The sequence below is a fragment of the Rhineura floridana genome, chromosome 2 (assembly GCF_030035675.1).
Source record: "Rhineura floridana isolate rRhiFlo1 chromosome 2, rRhiFlo1.hap2, whole genome shotgun sequence".
Taxonomy (NCBI): domain Eukaryota; kingdom Metazoa; phylum Chordata; class Lepidosauria; order Squamata; family Rhineuridae; genus Rhineura; species Rhineura floridana.
Window position 1 is genome coordinate 5,920,743 of NC_084481.1, and position 25,629 is coordinate 5,946,371.

The following is a 25,629-nucleotide window of genomic DNA, read 5'->3' on the forward strand; positions in this document are numbered from 1 at the left end:
AAAATCCATTACATTTTAAAAATATATATAATACACTTATAGGCAGCTTTTCCATAAGCTCAAAGAAGTTTACAGTGGATTAAATAGTTCTTAAAAGCAACAGTCAACTCTAAAAACAAAAACACAAATATATCTTGTACAAGCCACCAGAAGATAACTTTTAATTAATTACTTTATTACAGTCATAGACCAGCATAACAGTATACATCAAAAAAATTAAAAGGCAGCACAGAGCAGTTAAAAACTCATTAAAAACAATTCTAAATCTTAAAATTGGCTATAAAGTTGTCAAAGTTCTCCTGCAAAGCATAGCGGCAGCACAGAAACTAGCTACATTTGCTGATATCTGAGGAGTTTGATCCAATAAGAGGAATTCGACATAGAAGGCCTCGTTTCTGCCAGGAATGTTTTGTAGCATTGGGATAATTAAAAGTATAATAGAACATGACCCACTGATTCTACTGCCCCATTGGCACATGGACACACCCTCTCATCATAAGGAATTTTTTTGAAGCGGCCCTCCAAAAGTGCTGAGGGTAGAATATTAAACCTGGCTAGCGTGAACGCTATTCTAAATTTAGGAATAGTCAGGGTTGTTAAATAGTGGGCGGGTACAAAAGGCATTATGTGATCCAATGGGATCGGTTTCGGCCTCTTCCTTCTGAGGATGTGGACAAGGTGTTGTCAACTGTGAAACCTACCACCTGTCTCCTTGATCCATGCCCATCATGGCTCGTGATGAGCTGTAAAGAGAGATTGGGCGAAGGGATCAAGGCGGTGGTAAATGCATCCTTGAATGAGGGTGTATTGCCACTAGCCCTCAAGGAGGCAATTATAAAGCCCATCTTGAAAAAGCCCTCCTTGGATCCCCAAGATCTAAACAACTTTCGCCCAATTTCAAATTTACCATTCTTGGGCAAGGTCATTGAGCGAGTGGTGGCCAATCAGCTGTCAGCGCACTTGGATGAAACGGATTATTTAGATCCATACCAATCGGGTTTCAGGACTGGACATGGAACTGAAACAGCCTTGGTCGCTCTGGTGGATGATATGAGGAGGGCACTAGATAGGGGAGAATTCACCTTTCTGGTCCTCCTTGATCTCTCAATGGCTTTTGATACCGTCGACCACGGTATCTTGCTGGATCGTCTGGAGGGATTGGGAATAGGAGGTACAGTATTAGACTGGTTCCGTTCCTTTCTCTCTGATAGACACCAGCAGATGGCATTGGGAGATGAGGTTTCAGACCCTTGGCCCCTCAAATGTGGTGTGCCACAGGGCTCTATCCTCTCTCCCATGCTATTTAACATTTATGTAAAACCGCTGGGAGCTATCATCAGGAGGTTTGGGCTGCAGTGCCACCAATATGCGGATGACACTCAGCTCTACCTCTCATTCAAGTCCTCACCAGAGTTGGCTGTGGAGACCATGTCCAAGTGCCTGGAATCCGTGAGTGGATGGATGGGAAGAAACAGGCTAAAGCTGAATCCTGATAAAACGGAGGTACTGCTCGTGGGAGACAAAGGAGGGTTGGGAAATACTGATCTGGTGTTTAATGGGGTAAAACTGCCCCTGAAGGACCAGGTCCGCAGCCTCGGGTGATCCTTGATTCCGGGCTGTCCATGGAGGCCCAGGTTTCATCGGTGTGCCGGGCAGCTTGGGGTCAGTTGCGTCTCATCCGAAGGCTGCAACCCTATCTTCCTGTCCACCAGCTCCCACTCATAGTACATGCTCTGGTCACCTCTCGTTTAGACTACTGCAATGCGCTCTATGTGGGGTTACCCTTGAAAACAGTCTGGAAATTACAACTGGTACAAAACACGGCGGCTCGTTTACTTACGAATAGCCGCCGTTATGATCATATCACCCCAGTGTTATACAATCTTCACTGGCTTCCAGTTATTTTCCGGGCTCAATTCAAGGTGTTGGTATTAACCTTTAAATCCCTACACGGTTTCGGCCCAGTATACCTGAAGGAGCGCCTCCACCGTCATAAAGTGTGCCGCCCTACAAGATCTGCCACTCAGGGCCTTCTCTCGGTTCCGCCGACTAAAGTGGCTAGGTTGGTGAGGACGCGAGAGAGGGCTTTTTCTGTGGCAGCCCCCACGCTTTGGAACTCCCTCCCAATGGATCTTCGACATGCCCCTTCCCTAGATATATTTCGCCGGGGCCTGAAAACTTGGCTTTTCCATCAGGCCTTTATGACCTTTGAGACTTCCAAGGTGAACTAGTCCTAGAACTGTAAAAACAATCTACTAAATACTGTAATTTCTGTATTGTACTGTACTGGCTATATTGTTTATTGTATTTTATTATGTTTTATTGTAAGCCGCCTAGAGTGGCCATTGGCTAGATAGGCGGCCTATAAATTAAAGTTTATTATGATTATTATGTTAAGTCTGAATTCTGTGCCCCTCGTCAGGTGGCTTTGAAATTCAATGTCAAGAATTCGTTGAAGGATATACTCTTTTGCTTTAGCATAGCCCAACGTGAAGATGAGGGGGGTAGAAAAGCCTAAACTTAACAGTTTCGTATTTATCGACTCTTTCCATTTAGACCTGAAAGCGTCAGTTAGGGTATAAGGAGCCAAACCCACCGGTGCAAAGATAATTTTTAACCGGAATTTGATTCTGTACATCCAAATGCGAGATTCTATCGTAGGGAGCCCAGCTCCTTAGGTTAGGATATGGTTAGGGACACAGCATGGAACGGCAAGTATGGATCGTAAGAATTTAGTTTGAACTATTTCAAAGGCATCATAATTGCCATAGACACACACTTGTGAACCCTGAAGCAGCTGGGCAATCACTTTTGCCACAAAGACCTGTATAGCTGCTGGAACTTATTGGCCCCCTTTAGAGTAGTAAAAAGAGAGGAGCGCCTTCTCACTTCCCTGGGCATTAGCAGTAACGGTCTTTGCTTGGAATTGCCACGTTCCCGAAGAGTGAAATGTCATCCCTAGATATCTAAAGGAGGCTACTTGGTCAATTGGATACTCGTTTATCAACAAGTGATGCTTTGCCTTCTTCTTAGGGAAGACTAGAACTTTTGATTTATCGTAGTTAATTGTCAGACATTCAGTTCTACAGTAATTAGCAAGTGCCCTCAACAGGCGCCCTAACCCAATACATGACAGCGATAGAAGAACTATGTCGTCTGCATACAGTAAGATGGACAGAGGCCTCCTAGATAGTCTGGGTGGATGTATACAGATCGGTATCAAGCTTTTGACTAAAGAATAGAAGATGAACAGTGTGGGGGCTAAAATGCACCCCTTCTTAATTCCCTTAAAGATGGGAATAGGCTTAGATAGGTGTCCAGCGCTATTACATCTTATACGTAGACAGGTGTTATCATATAAGCATCGTATAAGTGAAAGGAGTCGCCTGTCAATATTGGTGGCCTCAAATTTCTCCCAAAGTCTGTCCCTTGAAATCGAATCAAAGGCTGATTTAAAGTCAATGAAAGCCGAGTAAAGGGCTCCACCAGGCTTAGCTGTGTATTTGTCCACCAAGTGTTGGAGGAAAAGACCATGGTCCATGGTGGAGCGTTCAGCTCTAAAACCAGCCTGTTCATCTGTCAAGATGTTTTTTTGTTCCAACCAGTCTTTCAGCTTCTCGTGCAAATGATTGGCATATATCTTGCTCACAATATTTAAAAGATTGATAGGTCTATAGTTGGAAGGGTCTGATCTTAAATCTTTTTTGTAGATAGGGATGATTATAGCAAGACCCCAATCTCCAGAAGATAACAGCATCCACTGGCTTCTATCCAAGTCATCCAGCTTAGTTCATAGCTAAGGATGCCAAATCTTGAAAGAAAATGTTCTGGTACATGGTTAGCTGTGAAGGTGATTCATTCAGGCAAATGGGGCACTGCCCTACCAACTTCAGTCTTGATTCCTCCAAGCCCATCTGCCTGCCTTCTTCCTTACAACCAGCCCGGGAGTGGCTCTGGCTGTCTCCTCTCTTCTTCCTAGTCTCAGTTTTGCCATTGTAGAACTCAGCAAGGAGGAGGCTGGGAAGAAAAAGTAGCATTAGTTGGCTCTGCCTGTCATTGACTCTGGACCCACCTACTGTTGGCCTCCCTGCCTTTCACCCTACCAGTCCCAATGGGCACCAGCTACCACTGCTGGTTCGTGCCATGGGAGCAGAGTCAAGGCAGATGGCAGCTCTTCATAGCAGCCCCTGCAAAACAATGGAGAAACATCTTCCTTGTTTTGCTTTATTTGGGGGGGGCTGCTTTATTGAGCTGTTCCTGGGAAAACTCGAGCTGGGGGCACAGGGGGAGCTACTCCCTATAGGAGAATATCTTACCCCAAGGGTCCCTGGGAGGAGTAAGCTTTTGCTCCCCAGCAACATTTTCCAGGGGGCAACCTGCAAAGTGATTTTTCCCCTAGCTCGAGGGGGAGCTACCCATCTCTATTCTACAACTGCAGATAATCTCTTTCTGCAACGTACAGCAACTGCAATATACAGCAGTACAGACTGACTGTGTGCATGTGTCTCACTGTGACTGCACGCTCTGGGGTGGTCCTTCAACATTGATGTTGTTACAAAATTGACATTGTGTCGTTCTTGACCACAACACAAACACTTATAAACGTTCTTATGAACAGAAGAAGAGCCCTGCTAGATCAGACTAAAGGCGTATCTGCTCCAACATCCTTTTCCCCACAGTGGCCAATCATATGCCTATAGAGAACCCACAAGCAGGACATGAGGGCAATAGCCCTCTCCTGCTATCGTTACCCAGCAGCTGGTATTCAGAGGTGTGCTCCCTCTGACCCTGGAAGTAGCATATGGACACTATGACTAGTAGTCATTGAATTGCACATCCACTTTTTGTCACATGTTGCTATGTCTAAAGGCCCAACATTCCATTGAGGACATATGCAAATTCCCAATTTGAAGTGATGACATTCAGTGGAAGACAGAAGTAGCATCTCAAGTTCATTTGCATGTTTTGCTTGGTTGTGTTTTTTTTTTGCAGCCAGTGCCATTTCACATTTAAGACCCCGGGCCACTGACAGCATAAAAAAGCGGATGCAACACTTTCTCATCTTCTGCCTAGTAGGGATGGGAAAGAATATCCCCTAAATCGGACTCAGTACTGGATTTCGACTGAATTCAACAGTCCCTATCTTTTCAGACTGGCGCTGATTCCTTGTGGCAGGCCGTGGCTGTAATTGGCACAGATTTTTTGTGGCGGGTCACGGCTGCAATCAGCACAGTTTTTTTCTGAATTTGTCTCCTATTTTACATAATTATCTTCATAATTTCCTCTAAGTCACCTCATTCGTAACACTGTGTAGGTGTGACTGTGTGTGGACATGACACTGACACTGTACAGGCGTTTTGGGTGCTAGCATGTTAGAAGAACATATATTATTTAGCCTACTGTTGACCAGATGCAGGCAGGCAGGCATCATGGCCCCCAACCCCCAGGTAATGATGGATGATTGATAATAGGTCTGAAAATACTACTTGAATTTCTCTGCGAAAGTAAAATAAAAGAGAGAAATCACAATGGTATTCAACCACACAGCTGAAACTTTAGAAAGGGATACGGTGAACAACTTTTTTTGAAATGTGAGGGGGAAGAACGGTGCAGGACTGTGCGACTGTGTGTCTGTGTCTGCCTGTGTCATGAAGTCAAGTGAGTGTGCTGTTGTTCTGTGAAGCAAAGGATACTTCATCAACCAGGTGCTAGTGGATTACAGAGAGAGAGACATAGCTTTGGTAGGTAAGGTTCAACTTCAAGTTCACACACAACCACAAACAGCGTTAATGGCAATGCTGTTACATAACCTGGACCTCACCTAACACAGAAAGTCATCAACGCTAGTAGCAGTAATAATAAAATAAGAAATAAAATCCCCCTCGTGTTAAAAAATCAAAATTAATCATGTTTTTTCAAAACTGTAGGCTGGAAGGAACTCCACTCCAGAGAGTAGTAGATCACATTTGGCTAGAAATATAATGCACAACATTCCTGCCTCTCCTGTCAGTTGCAGCAGCTTGACTGTCATCTTGCATAATCATACATTTTAAAACATTAATTAAATAAAAGTCTCAATTGCAGCAGCATGAGCTTGACTCGTGGTCCTGCAAATAAGGTCAGGGAAGGGACAGTGGTCCAGACTTACGGTGTCTGCCAGTGTGTGTGTGTGTGTGTGACTGACTGTGTGCATGTGTCTCACTGTCACTGCACACTCTGGGGTGGTCCTTCAACATTGATGTTGTTACAAAATTGGCATTGTGTCGTTCTTGACCACAACACAAACACTTATAAAGCAAGCAGACAGGAGAAGAAAAGAATCCCTAATCCCATTCAGTCTCTACCTACTTTTTCACACCAGTGCCATGCACTCACAATCACACACATTCAAAAGAGGAATAGTGAACAATGAAAGGGAAGGGAATAATTAAGCAGCACATCAGTTAACCTCTCCAAGTCTCCTTTGTATATTTGAATTTCAAAATGATAATATCAATTACACCTCATACATAGACTGCAACCCTACCTCCCTGTTCATCAGCTCCCATTGGTGGTACATGCCCTGGTCACCTCTCGTTTGGACTACTGTAATGCGCTCTACGTGGGGCTACCCTTGAAAACGGTCCGGAAACTACAACTTATACAAAATGCGGCGGCTCGACTACTTACAAACTGTCGTCGCCGGGAGCACATCACCCCAGTGCTGTTCGATCTGCACTGGCTCCCAGTTGTTTTCCGGGCCCAATTCAAGGTGTTGGTATTAACCTTTAAAGCCCTACATGGTCTCGGCCCAGATTATCTGATGGAGCGCCTCCAACGCCACCAATTATGCCGCCCGACAAGATAGCCACACAGGGCCTTCTCTCAGTCCCACCAACTAAAACAGCTAGGCTGGTGGGGACTAGAGAGAGGGCCTTCTCAGTGGTGGCCCCCACTCTCTGGAACTCCCTCCCATATGATCTTCGGCATGCCCCTTCCCTGAATGTATTCCGCCAGGCCTTGAAGACCTGGCTTTTCAGACAGGCCTTTGGGACTTCCAGGGAGGGTTAATCTTTTTGACCAATTGCCTGCTACTCTGAACTGTCACTGTTTTACTGTTTTATTGTTGTACTGTATTTATTATGATGTATTTTTAACTGAGTTGTACGTCGCCTAGAGTGGCCATTGGCCAGATAGGCGACTTATAAATTAAAATTATTATTACTATTAATATCCTGCAGAATTTAAAAGTTTGTGTTATGGCCAGTAAACAGGTGAAATATGATATGAGAGTATGTGGACTGAACCTGGCCATGTCATGGAGATGACATATACTTGTTATGCGCCAGAACTGTCTGGCTTTAACCTTTCATGTGATTGGACAATTTTTTATATAAATATTCAGACCCTGCACCTCCTTTGTGCTAGTAGCATTGGTGTGGGCATTTACAATGTGACATGGCTGGCCCATGTGATATGCTGAATTAAAAGATACTATAGCAACGTGGAGTTCCCACGATGTAGAAGTATTTTTTCGTAGGGGCCATTTTGTTGAGATATGGACCAAGAGTAGGATACTGAGCCCTACTGGAGCAGGGCACATAGTATGCACTACACAGCCGTAACTTGCACATTTTTATCTGTCTGTGTCTGTCTCAGATAATTCCAAATGTTGTAGGAATCCCAGACCTCAAACAGCAACTGTGGGTGCTTCCACCTAGACGTCTAGCATGAAATTGCCATACTACATTCACTTGCTTTTTATGAGACCTCCCATGACACCTTCATCCAATCTCTGTCATCCTGTATTTTCCCTGAGGTTCTTCCACTTGTTCATACAGTGAAAGAGCAAAGTTTGGTTGCCGCTAGGAACCACCCATCTGGAAGCTGTTTGTGTAATTTCTCATCCTTTTGTATATTAACATTATACGTCACATTATTTATAAATGTGTAGTCTAATCCTATGCATGTTTATTCAGAAGCAAACTTCACTCAATAGAGTTTACTCCAAGGCATATGCGCACTAAAGAGCAGCCATAGTGCCCAGGATTTAGCCAACTACTGTACCACAGTGCCCCCTATTCCCATCCCATGGAGCCAATCCAGGATGATGACCAGGGCCAATGGTATCAAAAGATCAACAGAGCAAGGTTGCGCTCCCCCTTTCCCACGTTTGGTAAAGGTTGTTCATCAGGGTGACCAAAGGCAACTCAGTCCCAAGGCTAGGCCTGAATCCAGATTGAAATGGGTCTAGATAGTCTGTGTCATCCAAGATCTAAATTATTTTTTTGTCCTCCATTTTCTTGCAACTATTAACCTGGCTGCAGAGAGAAGGTAATTCACAAAGTGAACATTTAATAAACCTAAAATAATTGTTTCTAGGTATGGGAAACGTACTATTTTTTTCTTAATAATGTTGAATTTTGACCGAGTGTCCAAACATGCAAAAAAAATAACATCATCAACAGTACATCTCCTGCAAATGTTAAGAAATTGATAGATTTTGCAGATATGCATCTAGCTTCATGGATGTGTACACTTTTTTGGGGAAAATCTCCCTTTTAGCTTTTAGGGAAAATATAAAGTTCACATTTAAAGGATTTCTTTGGGGTGGAGGTAATAAGTGTACTTTAGCTGTCTATTTTCACATAGTTTACTGTGATTTAAATTATTTTGTTAGCCCTTGTGGTGTAGTGGTTATAGTGTCAGACTGGGACCTGGGACAAATCCCTGTTTGGCCATGAAGCTCACTGGATGGCCTTGGGCCAGTCACTGCTTCTCAGCCTAACCTATCTCACAGGGTTGTTGTGAGGATAAAATTGGAAGGAGGAGAACCATGTTTGTAGGCCACCTTGAGCTCCTTAGAAAAAGGTGGGATATAAAGGTAATAAATAAACAATTTTTTAAAAAAAATTCTTCAATTTTATCATTGTTTGAATCTTGTAAGCTACCTCAGCCAGAGAATGAGTTAGGATACGTGTAACTGAATGAATAAACAAGCAACAGCAGCACACACAAGAGACAGTAGAGTAGACTGCATGTGCACCTCCTTTGGGCTTGTCAGTATTTGGTTTATACACTAAACAATTATCTATTTTTTTAGGGCAAGGATGGCTAACCTGTGGCCTTTCAGATGTTCTTGTATTCTAGCTCCCATCAGTCCCAGCCACTGGATGATGGGAGTTGTAGTTCGGCAACATTTGTTTACTTTTGTGTGTCCTGTTGTGTTCTTTTCTTCTGCATGCTGAACTATTTTGTAGGGAACCTTCTACATGGTATGTTTTGTTGTACAAGAGCCTGAATAGTTCTCTCCTTGCCATGATGGAGGAGTTTGAGAAATGCGGGAACAGAGAGGGGCATCTTTTGTGCAGGCCAATAACATGACTTTCTTTACTGCAGGTTATGGCTATTGGGCGAACATTTGAAGAGAGCTTTCAGAAAGCCTTAAGAATGTGTCACCCCTCCATTGACGGTTTCACATCAGACCTGCCAATGAACAAAGAATGGCCAGCTAATGTGGATTTCAGGAAAGAGCTGGCTGAAGCCTCCACCACACGAGTCTATGCAGTGGCCAAGGTATTATAGGAAACAGATGGTTTGATCTCATCTGCAGTGTATAAATTATTACTATAATCCTTACCTGCATTGGTGTTTTTGCAGAAGACAGAAGAGCCATACTTAATTTTACCTGATTACTACCAGCTAGTTTTAATCTTCACTTTAAAAATCGAGAGATCAGAACTTGTTTCTCCTATACTACATAGTCCATACTTTTTTTTTAAGGGAGCTGGAGGGAAAAAGTACAGTTTTGGAGCTGATGGTTGTTTCATGCTAAGAGCTAAACTGAGAGAATGGGGTATTCCAGTGTAGAAATAACTTGAATGTGGTGGAACTGTTGTTTTAGGAAGTGCCAAAGAACTGTTTGATAAAATGACCTTGAAATGCTCTATGGCAATGACAAATTCTACCACATTGTCCTCTAATTTTCTGTATAAGAAAAGGGGTCATTGCCATAAGCAGACATCATGGCAGCCTTACACTAAATCTTCCCTAATTAAGAGGTAGGAACAAAGACACAATTGCTAATTTTCCATCACAAAAAAAAGAAAAAAGAATAATTGGCATTCTTCTCTCTCAGATTCCCTACTCTGTTGTACAAAGTCTTTTGCTGTGTCATTCCTAACATTCTTCAGTATAAGAAGGATAGACATTGATTCTTCCAGGAAATGAAATTATACAAATTGGTCTCTTAGATCCTTTTTTAAAAAATCCAGCTTTCTTTATTTGTTAAAATGTAGTTCAGATAGCTGGAACTGCACTGGTCAGAAATCGATAAACATTGTTCTGACACTTAAAGTATGAACAATTTATTCCTGTTAGTGCAAAGCCTCGTTAAGTCATGTTGCAAGTCTTGTCAAAAGTAGTTTTTAAACCCTCATTTCCCTCCTTAAGAGATGTCATTTTTTTTGTTGGGCAGAGAAGAGTTACGACTCTCTGCATTTGAAAGACATTGCCAGCCACAATCTCTGGAATGCTGTTCCTTTTGTTCTGTGAAAAAAGGAGGCACGTGTAGGAGATGGTGAGGACAGTGGAATATGTGAACTTCTGAACAAGAATTCTACTTCATTTCATTAATTTAATGAAGAAGGGCAAAGGTAGCTCGTGTGGTGTCCACTACATGTTGTTGCACTACAAGTTCCATCATCCCTGACCGTTGGCCATGTTGGCTGGAGCTGATGGTGGTTCAGCATCATCTGGAGGGCACCACTTTGATGACTCATTGAAGTAAGATATTGGCCCCAAAAGCTCATTCCACAAGAAGATCTGATTCTCACTGAGCTGGACAAAAGTTTGCCTGGGGCAGTTTTCTCCATCCTTGAGTCCCTAGGCTCTCATTATCCCTGGCCAAGCTGGCTGGAAATGATGGGGTCTGTAGATGGAGACTAGGTTGGGGTATCCACTTTAGGGTATCCTAAAGGGATGTTAGGCCAAATGGGGTAGGGAAAGATATCCACTTCTATGAGGTAGGACTGTCTGAGATCAAATGGCTTACTGCTCACCAAGGTTGCATCCACACCATATATCTAAAACACTGTTATGTAACTTCATAGCTTCCCCCAAAGATTCACGGGAACTGTAGTTTGTTAAGAATGCTGGGAACTGTAGTTCTGTGAGGGGTCTCCTAACAACTCTTATCACCCGTAACAAACTAGAGTCCCCAGGACTGACTGTTAAGGTGGTGTAAAAGTGTTTTAGAAGCATGATATGGATATTGCCTTGGTAAGCAGTAAGCCATTTGGTCTCAGACAGTCCTACCCTGTATAAGTGGATATCTTTCCTTGCTTCATTTGGCCTAAAATCCCTTTACTGCTAGGAACACAGTCACATGTTTGTTTATACCATAATGCCTGGCTTTATGGTTTGTACCATAATGCCTGGCTCAAAAATATACAAGTGGGCAATTATATATGAGGTAAGTGGCTGCCAATGAATATTGAACTCTCAACTGCGAATCTGTTTTATGTTGAACAAAATATGTTTTGTGTAAATGATTTTTTTTTAATTTGAAAGGCAAGCATAGCCTATATATACTTAATATATACTTAAGCCTTCAACGTGGAGAAAGATACCAATGTCAGGAGCAGATGTACAGACCTGAATTGTCAGGAGCAGATGTTGTAGGTTCTATATAATAGATAAGAATGCTTCTGCAGGGTTTTCAAATTTTCCATTCACAAGGACCTTTTCCCCTATTCACTCATCTGCCAACACAATGAGTACAGGAATCCATGCCCTACCACAGAATGCCAGCATATTGGCAGAGGAACCTATAGTGTAGACTAGGCTCAAGCAGGGCAATGGCCATGCTTGTTGGGCCTCATTGCTGCCCTGCATGCACCGAAAGTGCCCCCTCAAGCACACCCAGCACTTCCATCTGCAGGTCTGAGCCTGGTCAGTGTCAGATGCTGCCTTGGGTTTAGTGATGGAAAAAAGGCAGGATATAAATGTAAGAAGGTAAATAAATTAAATAATCTCTGCACTGGTCTGATCACGTTTGGGGAAACTCTTTTATGTGATTCAGTTGAAGCTTAGATAAAATCCCTTTTTGTTAAGTTGTAACCCCCTCTGAGTTTGTGTAGTTGGTAAAAGCTCTGCCCAAGCCTATCCATCGTTCTGAATATAGTCATGGGGACTGGTGTGTGTAGCTTACAACTTTCAAAGTCATCCTTAGGGGACTTGTAAACAATTCTTTCTGGTGTCCAGTTCTTTCTAATGGATAAAGATTCGGAAAAAAACTTCAAAGGTGCACTCAAATTGACATCAGATGTAAACGTGCTTTTCAATAAGCGAAAGCAAAATTCAGTGGATTATTTTGGTTTGCTACGTAGGAATCCCATACAAGCTGCTGTTGGAAGCCTACTTGACAAAGGGCTAAAGGAGTGCAGCCTAGAGTTAGGTATACCTAGCACCTGTTTTCAACTAATTATATACTCATGAACAAACTGGTTCTTTGTCCATGAAGCTGACTGATCAGTACCTCTTTCTGGCAGGCCTTGAATGACAACATCTCTGTAGACAATATCCATAAACTTACAGCCATTGATAAGTGGTTCATCTATAAAATGCATGACATTGTGAAAATGGAGAAGAATTTGAAATGTCTTAATAGGTAAGACTGCCAAATTCCTTTATTTTAAAGCTCGCTGAGCGTGTTACATTCTTCATATGGTTATCCCAACTGTTAGGTGATTTGTTCACCATATGAATGTGCAGGTGCAACAGGAGTTTCCAATCACTTCTACGTGTTCATTTTTTATGTTTGAACCAGCAAGATGCCCACCAATTCTGGGCATGTATACTGAAAGAGTCATAAAGACAGGCTGTAGCTTTGGGGGTAGATTGTGTTCCTGTCCTGTCTCTTCCTAGCTGGCTGTTCCACATCCTCATCCTCCTCTCCCCTCTGGCTCCAAATTCTTTCCTTCTTTCCTTCCTTCCTTCCTTCCTTCCTTCCTTCCTTCCTTCCTTCCTTCCTTCCTTCCTTCCTTCCTTCCTTCCTTCCTTCCTTCCTTCCTTCCTTCCTTCCTTCCTTCCTTCCTTACCCTTGTCTTTCTATTCACTGCCTCATCTGTATTCTCATTTGTTTTGTCTTCATTTGTATTTCCAGTACTTGTGCTGGCCAGCAGGGCAAACATTAGGGGTTGGCAGGGTTGGGTACCTGCTGATGCCCACATTTCAGTAGGGGACCACTGTTGATCCCCAGAGTGTCTTGGGCCTGTTCTTCCTCCTTGCTGTTGCTGCCTGTTCTCCTGCTCTTTCCAAACATGCATGCAGTGACAAGGGCAAGGAGAAGGAGTAGCATCCTCCATATCCTTTGCCTTCTTCTGGGCAGAAGTCCCCCCTCCCCGACCGCAAAAAAACCTCTGGAGCTTATACTGTTGTTGCTGTTCATCTCTCTCTATCCACATTCCTCTTTAAGCTATCCCTTGCTTCCAGTCTGTTAAACATGTCAGTCTTTGCCCCTCTCTTTAGTGTGAAATGTGTTGGTTGTTAACAAGCAAATAGGTCTAAAATGAAGTGTGGACCGGTGTAATGAATACCTTGAAGATTTTGTGCAGTGAAAAATGCAGGATCTAAATATGTTTAATAAATAATAGAGTTGCATACACATGCATAATGTTAGAAAGGCACTGATGATTTCTGATTTTTGTAGGAGAAGCAGTGCACTTTCTCTGTACAGTTACTATGGTGAAGGGGCATTTGGGAACTGTCACTCAGATGAAAGGCTGCATGTTTTCCCTGATCTATTAACCTTTCCTCCCTTCTCAGTTTTCAGGAGGTACCTTTTGTCAGGGTCTCAGGCTCAAGCGCAATGAGTACCTTGGGCAGGCAGCCAAAATCAGGCATGCTAAAGTCTTAGCACCAAAGTCAGTTTGAAGGCTGCTAGTCCAGTGACATAGAGCATGATGCTCTCTGCTCTCCTAGCAACAAGTTCCTGTTAATGAAGCAGCACTGAATAATGGAGCTATACATTGGTTACTTGACTTCCCTGGCCAGGTAGGTTATGAGCTGTGAGTAGGCACTCAGTAGGAACTGTCCATAATTTTCTCCTCTTACCAGCAGATTCAGTGCCTCGTCTACAGGGCTCGCAGTTTGAGCCCTGTATATATAAACTTTTCAGTTTAAAAAGCCATTTAAGAGGAGAAGACAGACGAGCTTGTAGAAACATGTAATGTTATTATGTTTCTGAATTGCTAGAACCTTTCTCTCCTTCAAGTCAACTGAAGAGACAATTACAGGAGTAGCTATTCAAGAATAAGAATGGTTTAGAGGGGCTGGGTGCTCTTCTTAGGTTGAGGCATAAATCTCTCCCTAAAAAATGAAGACCCACCTAATTTTATAAAGAGAACGAAAATCTTGTCTTGATGAGCTGTCAGCAGGAACCACTTGGAGCCTCTGATTGGGATCACTGACAACAAATTAGTAACTCTGAGGAAACTACTGGCAGGTAATTATAGGATTTCTTTTTAAAAAAAACTTTTTTTTAAAAAAATAATTTTCTGGGAATCAAGAGCTCTCCTTAGGATAGTGACCAGGGCACAGCCAAATATCCCTTGCCCCTTTGAGGAACATTTGTCCCTCACAAAAGAGAGGGTTCAGCCATTTGAGGGGTGATTGCACAGAAATTTTGGATAGTGGCTGAGAGTTTCTGAATTCTTTTTTTTTTTTTTACAAATAAAGAAAAAAAATGGCCTTGGCAGCCTGTTGGCATTCCCCTTGTAATTTTAGACAGAGTGCCCATGGAGACAACATTATCTCATGATGTAGCTGCATTCTGGGGGCTTCCTAGGAAGGAAAGATGCCTTCCCCCACCCAAACATTCTTAGATTTTGCTCCCCTCCCCACAAATTTATCCAATCTTTGTGGGGCATTTCACTCTAGTCTGAATACTTCATCTCAGTACTAATTTTGGCCCCGCAGCCATGTCTTCATCCATCCAAAGATCATTAGGCCTGGCCTTAAAGCTGGAACATCCTCTTTTTAGGAAAACCACAGCAATCTTCCACTGAGTTCTGGAATGTCAGACAAGAATTGAAAGGTTGACACTAAGGTGAGACATTCTAAATCGGGTGGGGAACCTCAGGCCCAAGGGCCAAATGTGATCCTCCAAGTCTAGCTATCTGGCACTTGGGACTCTTCTCATTGGTTCTGCTTCTCACCCTCCTCAAGTGTTTTCGCCTGCCTGGAATGTATCCCTGAACTCTGATCATGCTTTCTCCTTGCCTGGATGGGGAACATGGAGGGTTTGTGAGTGTATGTAGAAACTAGCCTACTTGTACAAAGGTGACTTTTACTTTCTGCCCCCTTTTGCCTCTGGCCTTCACCACCACTGGCATGTGCCCCCCTCCTGGAAGCTGCCCAGAAGAGAATGTGGCTTTGGGTTGAAAAAAGTTCCCCACCACTGTTCTTTTTATTGATTGATTGATATTAATTTTGTAGCAACTTTTATGAGTAACAAAATATACATCAATTGCAGTCTCCAAACATGAGTACTGCATGACATAAAAATAATATGAAATGAAAATGAACTGCCTTCAAGTCGATCCTGACTTATGGCGACCCTATGAATAGGGTGTTCATGGTAAGCGGTATTCAGAGGGGGTTTACCATTGCCTCCCTCTGAGGCTGGTCCTCCCCACCTGGCTAGGGCCTGCTCAGCTTGCCACAGCTGCACAAGCCAACCCCTTCCTGGTCCACAACTGCCATCTGGGGGGGCAACTGGGCTCCTTGGGACTATGCAGCTTGCCCATGGCTGCACAGGTGGCAGGGCACATAACCCCTGAGCTACTCACAGTGGGGGTGATCTTTAGCTGGCCCTTGACACCCAGGAGACACGAGCGGAGATTTGAACTCACAGACTCTGGACTCCCAGCCAGGCTCTTCTCCCCACTGTGCTATACCAGCTTCCCCTTTTTCTGCAGAATATTGGATTTAATAGGCACTTACTGAACATCGAAAAATTCTTAACATAAATATTGGACATGTATAAAAAACTGATAATAAATACTTTGAAAACCCACCCCTGTTCTGAATCTTTAGAGAACTGTATGTTTGCCATGTAATGAACATAATGAGAGCCCAACTATTTCCACAATATAAAATGAGTGTGACAATGTGGGCTGGGGTCAGGTTGATCCGTCTTTCCCCAGAGCAGGTCTCTTGTGGAAGAGAGCAAGTCACAGATAAATATGCAGGTAGATACGTTGGGTTTGCCCTCTTTTTAAAATTGTTGGCCTGGTTCCCACTTCATTGTTGTGACACAGTTGTTCAGGACCATCTGGAGAAGCAATTTGTGATCCAAGACAGTTGATAGGAAAGGCCATCTTGACTTGCTTGTTCAAGCAGAAGTCAGCACAGAGCTTGGAAGATTACTTTTAAAAAGTAATAAATTACAGTTACGATTACATGGCCCCAAAAGTAGTAATTACTGTTACAATCACAGCTGCTCTGAAAGTAATGGATTACTTTACTTTTCCCCAAAGGTAACTGCTACAATTACATTTCAGTTACTTTTTTTAAAAAACGCCTGCAAGGTGCTGGGCTTGGCTGCTGCACATCTAAGTAGCCTAAAACAACATTAAAAATAAACACACACATGCAGAGGTAGTAGGATGATTCTTTTTATCCATAAGATAGCAATGGTGGTCTCTCTGCTGGTAAGGGAAATGGAAAGGGAGACAGAGGCCACAACTCAGATCTTTGCACGTCAAACCAAATGCAACCCCCTCATTCAGCCAGCTAGCATAATCTCTCTCACTTAACCACCTCCTGGACCTTGCCCTGCCACCAACTAAGGGACACTCACCAAAGCAAACATTTTCCCCTGAGATGCAAAAAAGTTAAAATACTGCAAATGCCGCAGAGTAGCCAGAGAGGGTGGTGGAGGCCATTTTGTGTGCCAAGTGCAAACACACACACACACGTCATCTTTCACATCCACAGTCCTTTATCTCCATTCTGCTGCTGCCTCCTTCTCCTTTATCCATGTTCTTGCCCTCCAGCTCCTTTTCCCCTCCACTCCATTCTTCTCCACCACATTCCTTTTTTAAAACAATTGTTTTCTCCACTCCACCCTGTCTCACTCTCCACCTCCTCCCTCGTCACCTCCTACCCACCCAGAGAGCATGAGGGAAGAGCGACGCTGCACAGCAGCCCAGTTGGAGGCACATGATTTTCATCCACAAATCAAAGGAGCAGAAGACTTCCCCTGCTTCCCCCCCAAAATAATTCCCAAAAGTAATGCTGGAAACATTACAATTACTCCACAACAGTAATAAAATTACTCCTAGTTCTATTACACTCAAAATGTAAAGGAGTTACCCATTTGTTCCTCAAAAAAGTAATTTACTTGTAACAAATTACTTCCAAGCTCTGAGTCAGCAAAAGAGGGCAATCAGGATCTCCTTTGGGGAGATGTGGAGTTTAGCTGCTAACGAATGAAGGCGTGCAGGCAGTGGCTTCAGAGGACTGGTGCCTCAGTAGAGAGGTCAGCAGTGGCAGCTGGTGAATGCTGGTGCTGGTGGTGCTCCTCTAGTGGCCCCATGCCTGCCTGCCTTGGCTGGAACCCCTCTTCCTTTTTCTCTTCCCCACCAGCCTTTTGAAGTCTTGGTCTCAGCTAGGGATGTTGGAGAATTGCACAGCAGAAACTGCTGCATACCTCTGTGTCCAGGAACAGAAATCACTCAAGTGAATACAATCAGTAGTCATGCACGTGTTGTTTTTAAGTCCGCAAAACGATATATAATTAATGTTTTTTACCTTGTTTTGACCTTTCCTTTATGTTGAAATGAATGTTGAAGTTATGTAAATAGTTATGTAGCTTACCTTAAATAGCAGGCAGTGACATGGATAGCTTGTCTTCAACTGTGGTGTCCCCTTGGCCATGCCCAGTGATGGGCTCCTCTGCCCATTGTCAAGAGCCAGAAATCTGAGCTGGGTCACTTTATGGCTCACAGTGGACCACGATGCAGTTTTATGTTAGTGTGCATCACTGTATGTAGTCATTGCTCATTTTGTAAATAAATATCAGAACTTCAAGGTGTGATCCGCTTTCTGTTTCCTTCGCTCTGCCTTTTGCTTTATGGTTTTAAGATACGAAAGGAACATTCTGAACCGGAGGGAAACATAGGGAGGTAATGTATGTATACATGTGTGTTTGCAATAATAGTGTTGTGTAGTATATGAAGAGGTGTGTGAGAAATAAAAGGGGGAAAGGTAGAAAAATATGGGCTTCCGGTCTGTTTTTATTTTCCATTTAAATATTATATAATGTTCTGTTGTTTGCCCTCCTATATTTTCCTGAAGTTGGCTGATTTTCCCCAAGTTGGCTGATTTAACTGCTGATATGATAAGTTCTTTCGGGACAGTGACAAAGTTGCAGCTTTTTCTTGAAATCATCATGATTGGCTCTGACAAACTGGAAACTATAGGTTAGAAATAGTAATAATTTTGCATAAATACATGTTTATTTTTAAGTACAGTATTGGAGATTTCTCATAACATAAACTTTCTTGTGGCACCGAATTTCAGTATAAAAATTAGGGCTGTGCACAGACACACACCCCATCCATCCCGTGGCTCCAATCCAGGGGCAGGAGCATCAGGGCAACCTGGGGACCACTCACTCCAGCTCAGAGCCACTCCCACATAAGTTTTGGGAGTGGGTCATGTTTAATTACGGTTAAAAAACCCGCAAATTAAACATGGTGGGGAGGGGGGTGGGGGAGGGAGATGTTGCATTTCCTTCCCGTCTCCCGACTGAGAGTGGGGTCAATTTTTCTTGCTCATTGCTGTTTTACAAAACAGCATCCCCGAGGATCATTCCCTCTGCTGAAGCTGAGGGAGGTATCCTGTGCTGTTTTGCAAGGGCTTTCCTGGAGGATAGCAGCTTACAAAATAGCACTCACATCTGTGCTCATCAGGCAGGAAGGAGAGCCATGGCTGCCTCTTCTTCCTGCCTGATGCCCTACCCTCTGACAGCCCTTGGTTGCTCTGGGTCATTGAATCTGACCCATAGTGCACCATGCCTGTCAGAAACTGACTTGGTTGAGGCCCAGAAACATCCGAATTGGACCAATTTGGCTCTGGCCTCAGCTGAATCCATTGCACAGCCCTAATGGAAATAGATAGTAAACATCCTGTTTTTTGCACTATAAAAATACCTATATATACAATATCACTTGCTGCCTCCTCTTCCTTTCAGAAATCTGTGATTGTAGAGGTATTTAAATAAAATCCAGTGTCTTCACAGTCTAACATGACTGTATAAAATAAAGTGCAATGGATAGCAGTAAATCATCAATCTCCATGCTTTGCTGACATGGGCATTCTCTTTGTATTTTATGAGGCCCTTGATGAATTATTGCCTGCAACATTAGCCCAGTTTTTGTTATAGATGCATGTGGCTCTTGACAGTCCAGCCACAAGAGGGCATCAGAAACTCACAAAATGTAGAAATGCTGTGCAGGGAAGTAACTTGAGGGGAAACTTCCGATTATTGTTAGGAAAAAAGGCTTTCATCTAATCTTTGTTCTGCTGCTTCTTTGACAATCTGTAAATTTTTAATTTAGTTTTTATTTCACCCAGAAAGTCAGCTAGAGTTTTAGCTAAGCAGAAGTAAAATTGACTATGGAAGGGAGAGAGAAGAATACTGCAGTAGGTTATTTACACTTTCTCATACCTGGAGTAATTTCCAATCTAACTTCCATGTCATGTTTTATTGTCTTTCTGGTTTCACTCAAAAGCAAATGATTACATGCATTTATAGTTACTGTGTTTGAAATGAATCAGTATTTTCCACTATTTTCATTGGATCCAATCGAGATACTATTAGGTTTGCTAAGACTGCACGTAGTGCTGTAAGCCTTTTACATTGGCCTGGTAGGATCTATGCAAACGTTGGTCTCATGAAAGGATCCTGGATATTTACACATATCTGACCTAATCTGCTGTTCCTGACTTTTACATAAATTGGAATACAGTTAACAACTGGATTGTGGAATTCTCTGAATTTTATTTAGTTTCAGTTCAAAAATGTGTACAATATGTGCATTGTACAGGGAAAATACTTAAAATGCATATTTTAATGGGGAAATTGATAGAAAAGCATGTGCATTTGGGGTAAAATGTGCATAATTTGCATACAAAATGGATATTTTATGCGAAATGCATATCAAATCAAATGTGTCATTTCAATTCAAGTTTTTCAAACAGGTTTTAAAAAATCTGCAGAAAACTAGACAAAATGGACTTATAATTGAAAGAATGTGAAACTGACATGAAATGGAAATTGGCTGATTTGTCCATCCCTTGGTAGGGAAAAGTTGTGATGGTATCCTGCATAATATTGATTTAACAGATACCTGTGTGTGCCCACATATGCACACACACCCCATGCCTATGGAATGTTAAACATCACTTAGCTTTTACACATTTCATGGTCAAATTGACTATTGTTCTCACTAAGGCCTCTTTGGATGAAGTGCCTTCCTCCTTGAGAGCTGAACTTCCATTCAAGCTTGCAGTTTTCCGCTTCAGGGAGCAGGGCTTCTAGTAGGGATGAGGGAGCAGTTTGCATTTTAATGTGAACCTACCTGGTTTGCACTTCCTAAATATGTGAACTGAAACATTGCTGTCCTTCAAAATTTGCACTTCTCTGAATTTTGCAACACAGTTCTCCAACCCAAATATGCTTACAAAAAGAAGCATATATCTGGCAAAAGAGAACACAAAAAGGCATTGTTTTAGGCAGTGCTTTTTTGGTTTAAAAGGAGGTGCTGGTACGCATACCTTGATAAAAGTGCTATGGGTGCCAGCACAAATAATTGCCATGGGTGACAAAAAGAAACAAAAAAAGAGATGCTGGTACTCCATACCAAAAAGAGATGCTGAGTACTGTCACAAATAAACCACTGATATTAGGGGAAATTGCTTGCAAAAATGCATAAGGTGAAATACACACAAAAATGTGTATGAATCTTCATGCAGGCTTTTAAAAAACTGCACAAACTGATGTGGAAATTAGAAGAACTGAAGATGGCCAATCGGCCGAGACCTTGGTGTCTAGGTGGAACGTGGGGGTGGCGGTGGACTGGTTGGCCCCAAAACACCTCCTCTCTTTAAACAGACGTCGGGCGGGACTGTGGTATACCCCTTGGTTGTGGGGCCTATGGCGGGAGGTAAGACGGCTTGAACACCGTTGGCGGAAGACACATGCAGAAGTGGATAGAACGTGGAGTAGAGCAGCAGCGGCTACCTATCAGACGGCGATGAGAACAGCAAAAAGGGAGTTTTTTGCGGTCTCTATAGCGACCTCGGAACGTTGCCAGAGGAGATTGTTCCAGGTGGTCCATAGCTTGGTAGGGCCAGTTGATCTGGACCCGTCAGATCAAGCCTTGGCCTCCTGTAACCACTTCACAAAACATTTTGCGGACAAAATTGATCACATCAAGAGTTCTATTCCGCTTGCCACAGCCTTAACAAGGGAACCAGAGCTGATCCTTGGACCTTCAGGGTCCTGGGATAGCTTCCAGCTCTCTTCCTCTGAAGAAGTAGCCAAGACCCTGTCTGTGCGGAGACCAACTTCTTGTATACTCAACCCCTGCCCAGTGTGGCTCATTGTGAGCTGCAGAGACAAACTGGGCGAGGGGATCAGGGCAGTGGTTAATGCATCCCTTGATGAAGGAGGTGGTGATAATTCCAACTTTGAAAAAGGCCTCCTTAGACCCCTTGGATTTAAACAACTTCTGCCCAGTTTCAAATCTGCCATTCCTGGGTAAATTGGTCGAGCGGGTAGTGGCGAACCAACTGCAAATGTACTTAGAGGAAGCGAACTACCTTGACCCATTTCAATCAGGGTTTAGACCCATACATGGGACAGAAACAGTGTTAGTAGCCCTGGTGGACGATATGAGAAGGGCACTGGACAGAGGGGAATATACCCTCCTTGTTCTCCTGGATCTCTCAGCGGCCTTTGACACCGTCGACCACGGTATCTTGCTGGATCGCCTAGAGAGGTTAGGGATTGGAGGTACCGTTCTACAGTGGTTCCACTACTTCCTCTCTGGGAGATACCAGAGAGTGGTATTGAGGGATGAGGTTTCAGAGCCCTGGCCTCTCACATGTGGGGTGCCACAGGGCTCTATCCTCTCCCCGATGTTATTCAATATTTATATCAGGCCGCTGGGAGATGTCATTAGGAGATTCGGGCTGCAATTCCACCAATACGCAGATGATACCCAGATTTTCTTCTCATTTAATTCTTCCCCACCAGCGGCGATAGAAATGCTGTCTAAGTGTCTGGAGTCGGTGAGGGACTGGATGAGCAGGAGTAAGCTTAGACTGAATCCTGATAAAACTGAGGTTCTATTGGTGGGTGATAAAGAGAAATTGGGGATTACTGATTGATGCTCAACGGGGTACTACTGCCCCTAAGAGATCAAGTCCGGAGTTTGGGGGTCATTCTTGACTCCCAGCTATCTACGGAGGCGCAGGTAGTGGCCGTCAGTCAGGTGGCACTTTATCAACTACATCTCATCCGAAGGATACGCCGTTACCTCCCGAGCCACTTGCTTCCCAAAGTGGTACATGCTCTGGTCTTATCCCGGCTGGATTATTGTAATGCCTTAAATGTTGGTCTTCCCTGGACTATGGTTCGTATGCTGCAACTAGTGTAGAATGCGGCGGCTTGCCTGATTAAGGACAGTCACCGCTGTGACCATATCACCCCAGTCCTTAAGGAATTGCACTGGGACTTCCGGGAAGGGTGACTTCGCTTGTGCCTGCTTTTGGGACGGGCTCCCGCCTCAAAAGAAGCTTATTCAGATATAAATCAGTCAGAACGTTTTTTTTTTTGACTGATGAAATTTCTCCCGGGCAGGGAGAAACGTAGAGATCAACCTCAAAAGCCTGTTTTTGTTGGGAGGACTGGATTTCATTAATTTATGAGATAAGGTCCAGCCAACAATGCCGGATGGACTTTCGAACAAGCTCTATCTGCTTAAGCGATACGTTTATCTTTTCTTTAAAGAGAGAACGGACTAACAGGCAAGCACCCTTCTTTCTATTATTTTTTTTACTTGGTTTAAATTGTTGCAGCAAAAGGAGATTTGTCAGATTGATCGGCTTTGGACAGCTTCTGGGTGAGCTATAACTCTTCTCTGTTATCCACGAAATTAACAGCTTATCTCTGTTTCTGTCGCAAAAAGCTGTCCTGGAAGTGCATTCTAAAGATATACACAGAAGAGGGATTTCTATTCCTGATTTCTATTCCAAGGAATATTATATTGTCTGGGACTATTCTCTTTTTGGTCTATTTTATTTTGACGAATCTGCTTCTTCACGACGCCACTAACTGTTTTGATGCTGGGAACTAAATTTGTTTTGCATTCTTGAACATAGAGAGATAAGGCAGGTTGCTCTGTTTATACTGTGATGTCATCAAGCCTGGAATATTAACCCAATTGTTGCTGAAATAAGAAGTGGTTTTTCTTTATTTTTGTTTTGCTTTGTTTTCGTGGTTTTAAAAATGGCAATCAAGAAAGTGGCTGAGAATCTGGAAGTAACTATGTTTCAGAAAATAATGGATGAGATTGAGATAACGAAACAAACCCTGCGACAGGGTAGTAAGGAGCTGAAAATTGAACTGAGCAAAATGACGCAGGAGTTTAAAGAAATAGGGGATCCTGTGAGAGAGGAGAATGAGATCAGAGATGAGAAAAGAAAAAATAAAGGGAAGATACAAGCCCTGGAGATTGGAACAAATGTGGAATTGGAAAAAAATCTGGAGTTTATGGATTTTAGAAATAAAATCTACTGTTTGGAATTTAACGTTATCTCTGAAGAAATTAATGAAGATATTAGAGATAAAGTTATCAATGGCTTGGATAATCTTCTGGACTGGAATGATGTGATGGAGCTTGATATAGAGAAAATCTATGGAATTAACTGCAGCCATGTGACAATGGAAAAACTCTTAAGAGATGAGCCAGTGCATTTTGTAAAAAAGAAGAACACAGATATGACTTTACAACAGTATTTCAGCAACTTATTCAGAATGGATGGCAAGAAAATATTTGGGATAGAGGAAATTCCCATCAGACTCTTATTATATGACTATGGCTACAACAGCAAGATTATTATGGACTACTGATAATGGAAGATTGGACACTGAAATTACTGGACTTAACAGGACTATTGAAGATGGAAGATGGAACTAATAGGGATAATGGAATAATGGCTATTGAAATTATTGGACCTAACAGATTCTGATGAGATGGATTAATCGAAATGTTTATTTGGACTATGGTTATGACAATAAGATTATTATAATTATTAACGAGATGGATTAATTGACATGTTTATTTGGAGAAAAATTGATAGATATATTTCTTAAAGAATTGAAACCTCTCTTTGACTTTTTGTGGAAAGAATAAAGTAATGTTTATGAGATTTGATGATTAATTAAGATAACTACTGGAGGAAAGTGATTTTATAATATGATTTAAGAGACAGGATTGTTATATATTGTAGACCTATAACTGATTTGATATGTGACAAATGGGAAGTCAACATTTTATTTTTTTTTGTTTAATCATTTTTGTTTTGTTTTGTTTTTTGTCTTTGAATGTTTTATGATTTTGTTTTCTATGTTTTATGAAAATTTGAATAAAAATTATTGTAAAAAAAAAAAAAAAAAGGAATTGCACTGGCTACCTGTGGTTGCGCGGGCCAAATTTAAGATCCTGGCTTTAACTTATAAGGCTCTTTGTGAGGCTGGCCCACTCTATTTAAAGAGTCGCCTTCACTCGCTCCAGGGGCGCCGGCTTACAAGATCGTCCTTGAATGGCTCGCTTCTTATACCTCCAGTAAAAGAAGCGAGGTTGGTGAGGACAAGGTCTAGAGCCTTTTCTATCGTGGTTCCTACACTTTGGAATTTGTCGCCAACTGACCTCCGTCAGGCCCCCTCCCTGTTATGCTTTCAGCGGACCTTGAAGACCTGGCTCTTTACCCAGGTGTGGGAAGGGGATTAGGCTGGCAGACTGCAGTTCTTGGGGGGTTTAAATTCAAATTTAGGCTAGTAGATTGCAGATCTTGGGGGTTTAAATGTTTAAGCTTTAATTTTTAATTTCTAATTTTTAGGATTTTGATTATGTCTATATGGAATGTACCTGTGTTTGGTTGTAAGTCGCCTAGAGTGGCAGATTAACCTCTGCCAGATGGGCGTCTAACAAATCTCATAAATAAATAAATAAATAAAACTGGAAAAATGAGAAACAGAGAAACCAAAATGGACAAACTTATCCATCCCTAGTTTTCAGAGGACTGAGCCAGTGTGCCTCCTCTCCCAGTATAGCTCAATGTTATGCCATTGCTCTCACCTGTATGGTGACTGGACCTATGGTTATTCCCCCTGTGCTAAACATTTGAAAAGAACCATGCACAGATATTGGAGGAAATGTCAGGGAGGCAAGTGAGTGAAAGTCAGAACAGAAACAGGGCCTATGTTGGCACTTTACATTAGCGTATATACTAGTAGACAATGATAATGCATTGTGATTTCAACTAAGGGGACAGTCCACATCAGGCAGCACC

The 25,629-nt window shown here is 42.6% G+C and overlaps 1 protein-coding gene across 5 annotated transcripts in view; it reads left to right on the forward strand.

Annotated features, from left to right (window-relative positions):
• CPS1 (carbamoyl-phosphate synthase 1) overlaps positions 1–25,629 on the forward strand; it is a 230,906-nt gene that overhangs the window by 112,994 nt on the left and 92,283 nt on the right. For all 5 annotated transcript variants that reach the window (XM_061607673.1, XM_061607675.1, XM_061607674.1 and 2 more), the window contains 2 exons: positions 9,379–9,555; positions 12,531–12,649. In XM_061607673.1, coding sequence (XP_061463657.1) covers positions 9,379–9,555; positions 12,531–12,649 — 296 coding nt within the window. The remainder of the gene's footprint in view (positions 1–9,378; positions 9,556–12,530; positions 12,650–25,629) is intronic.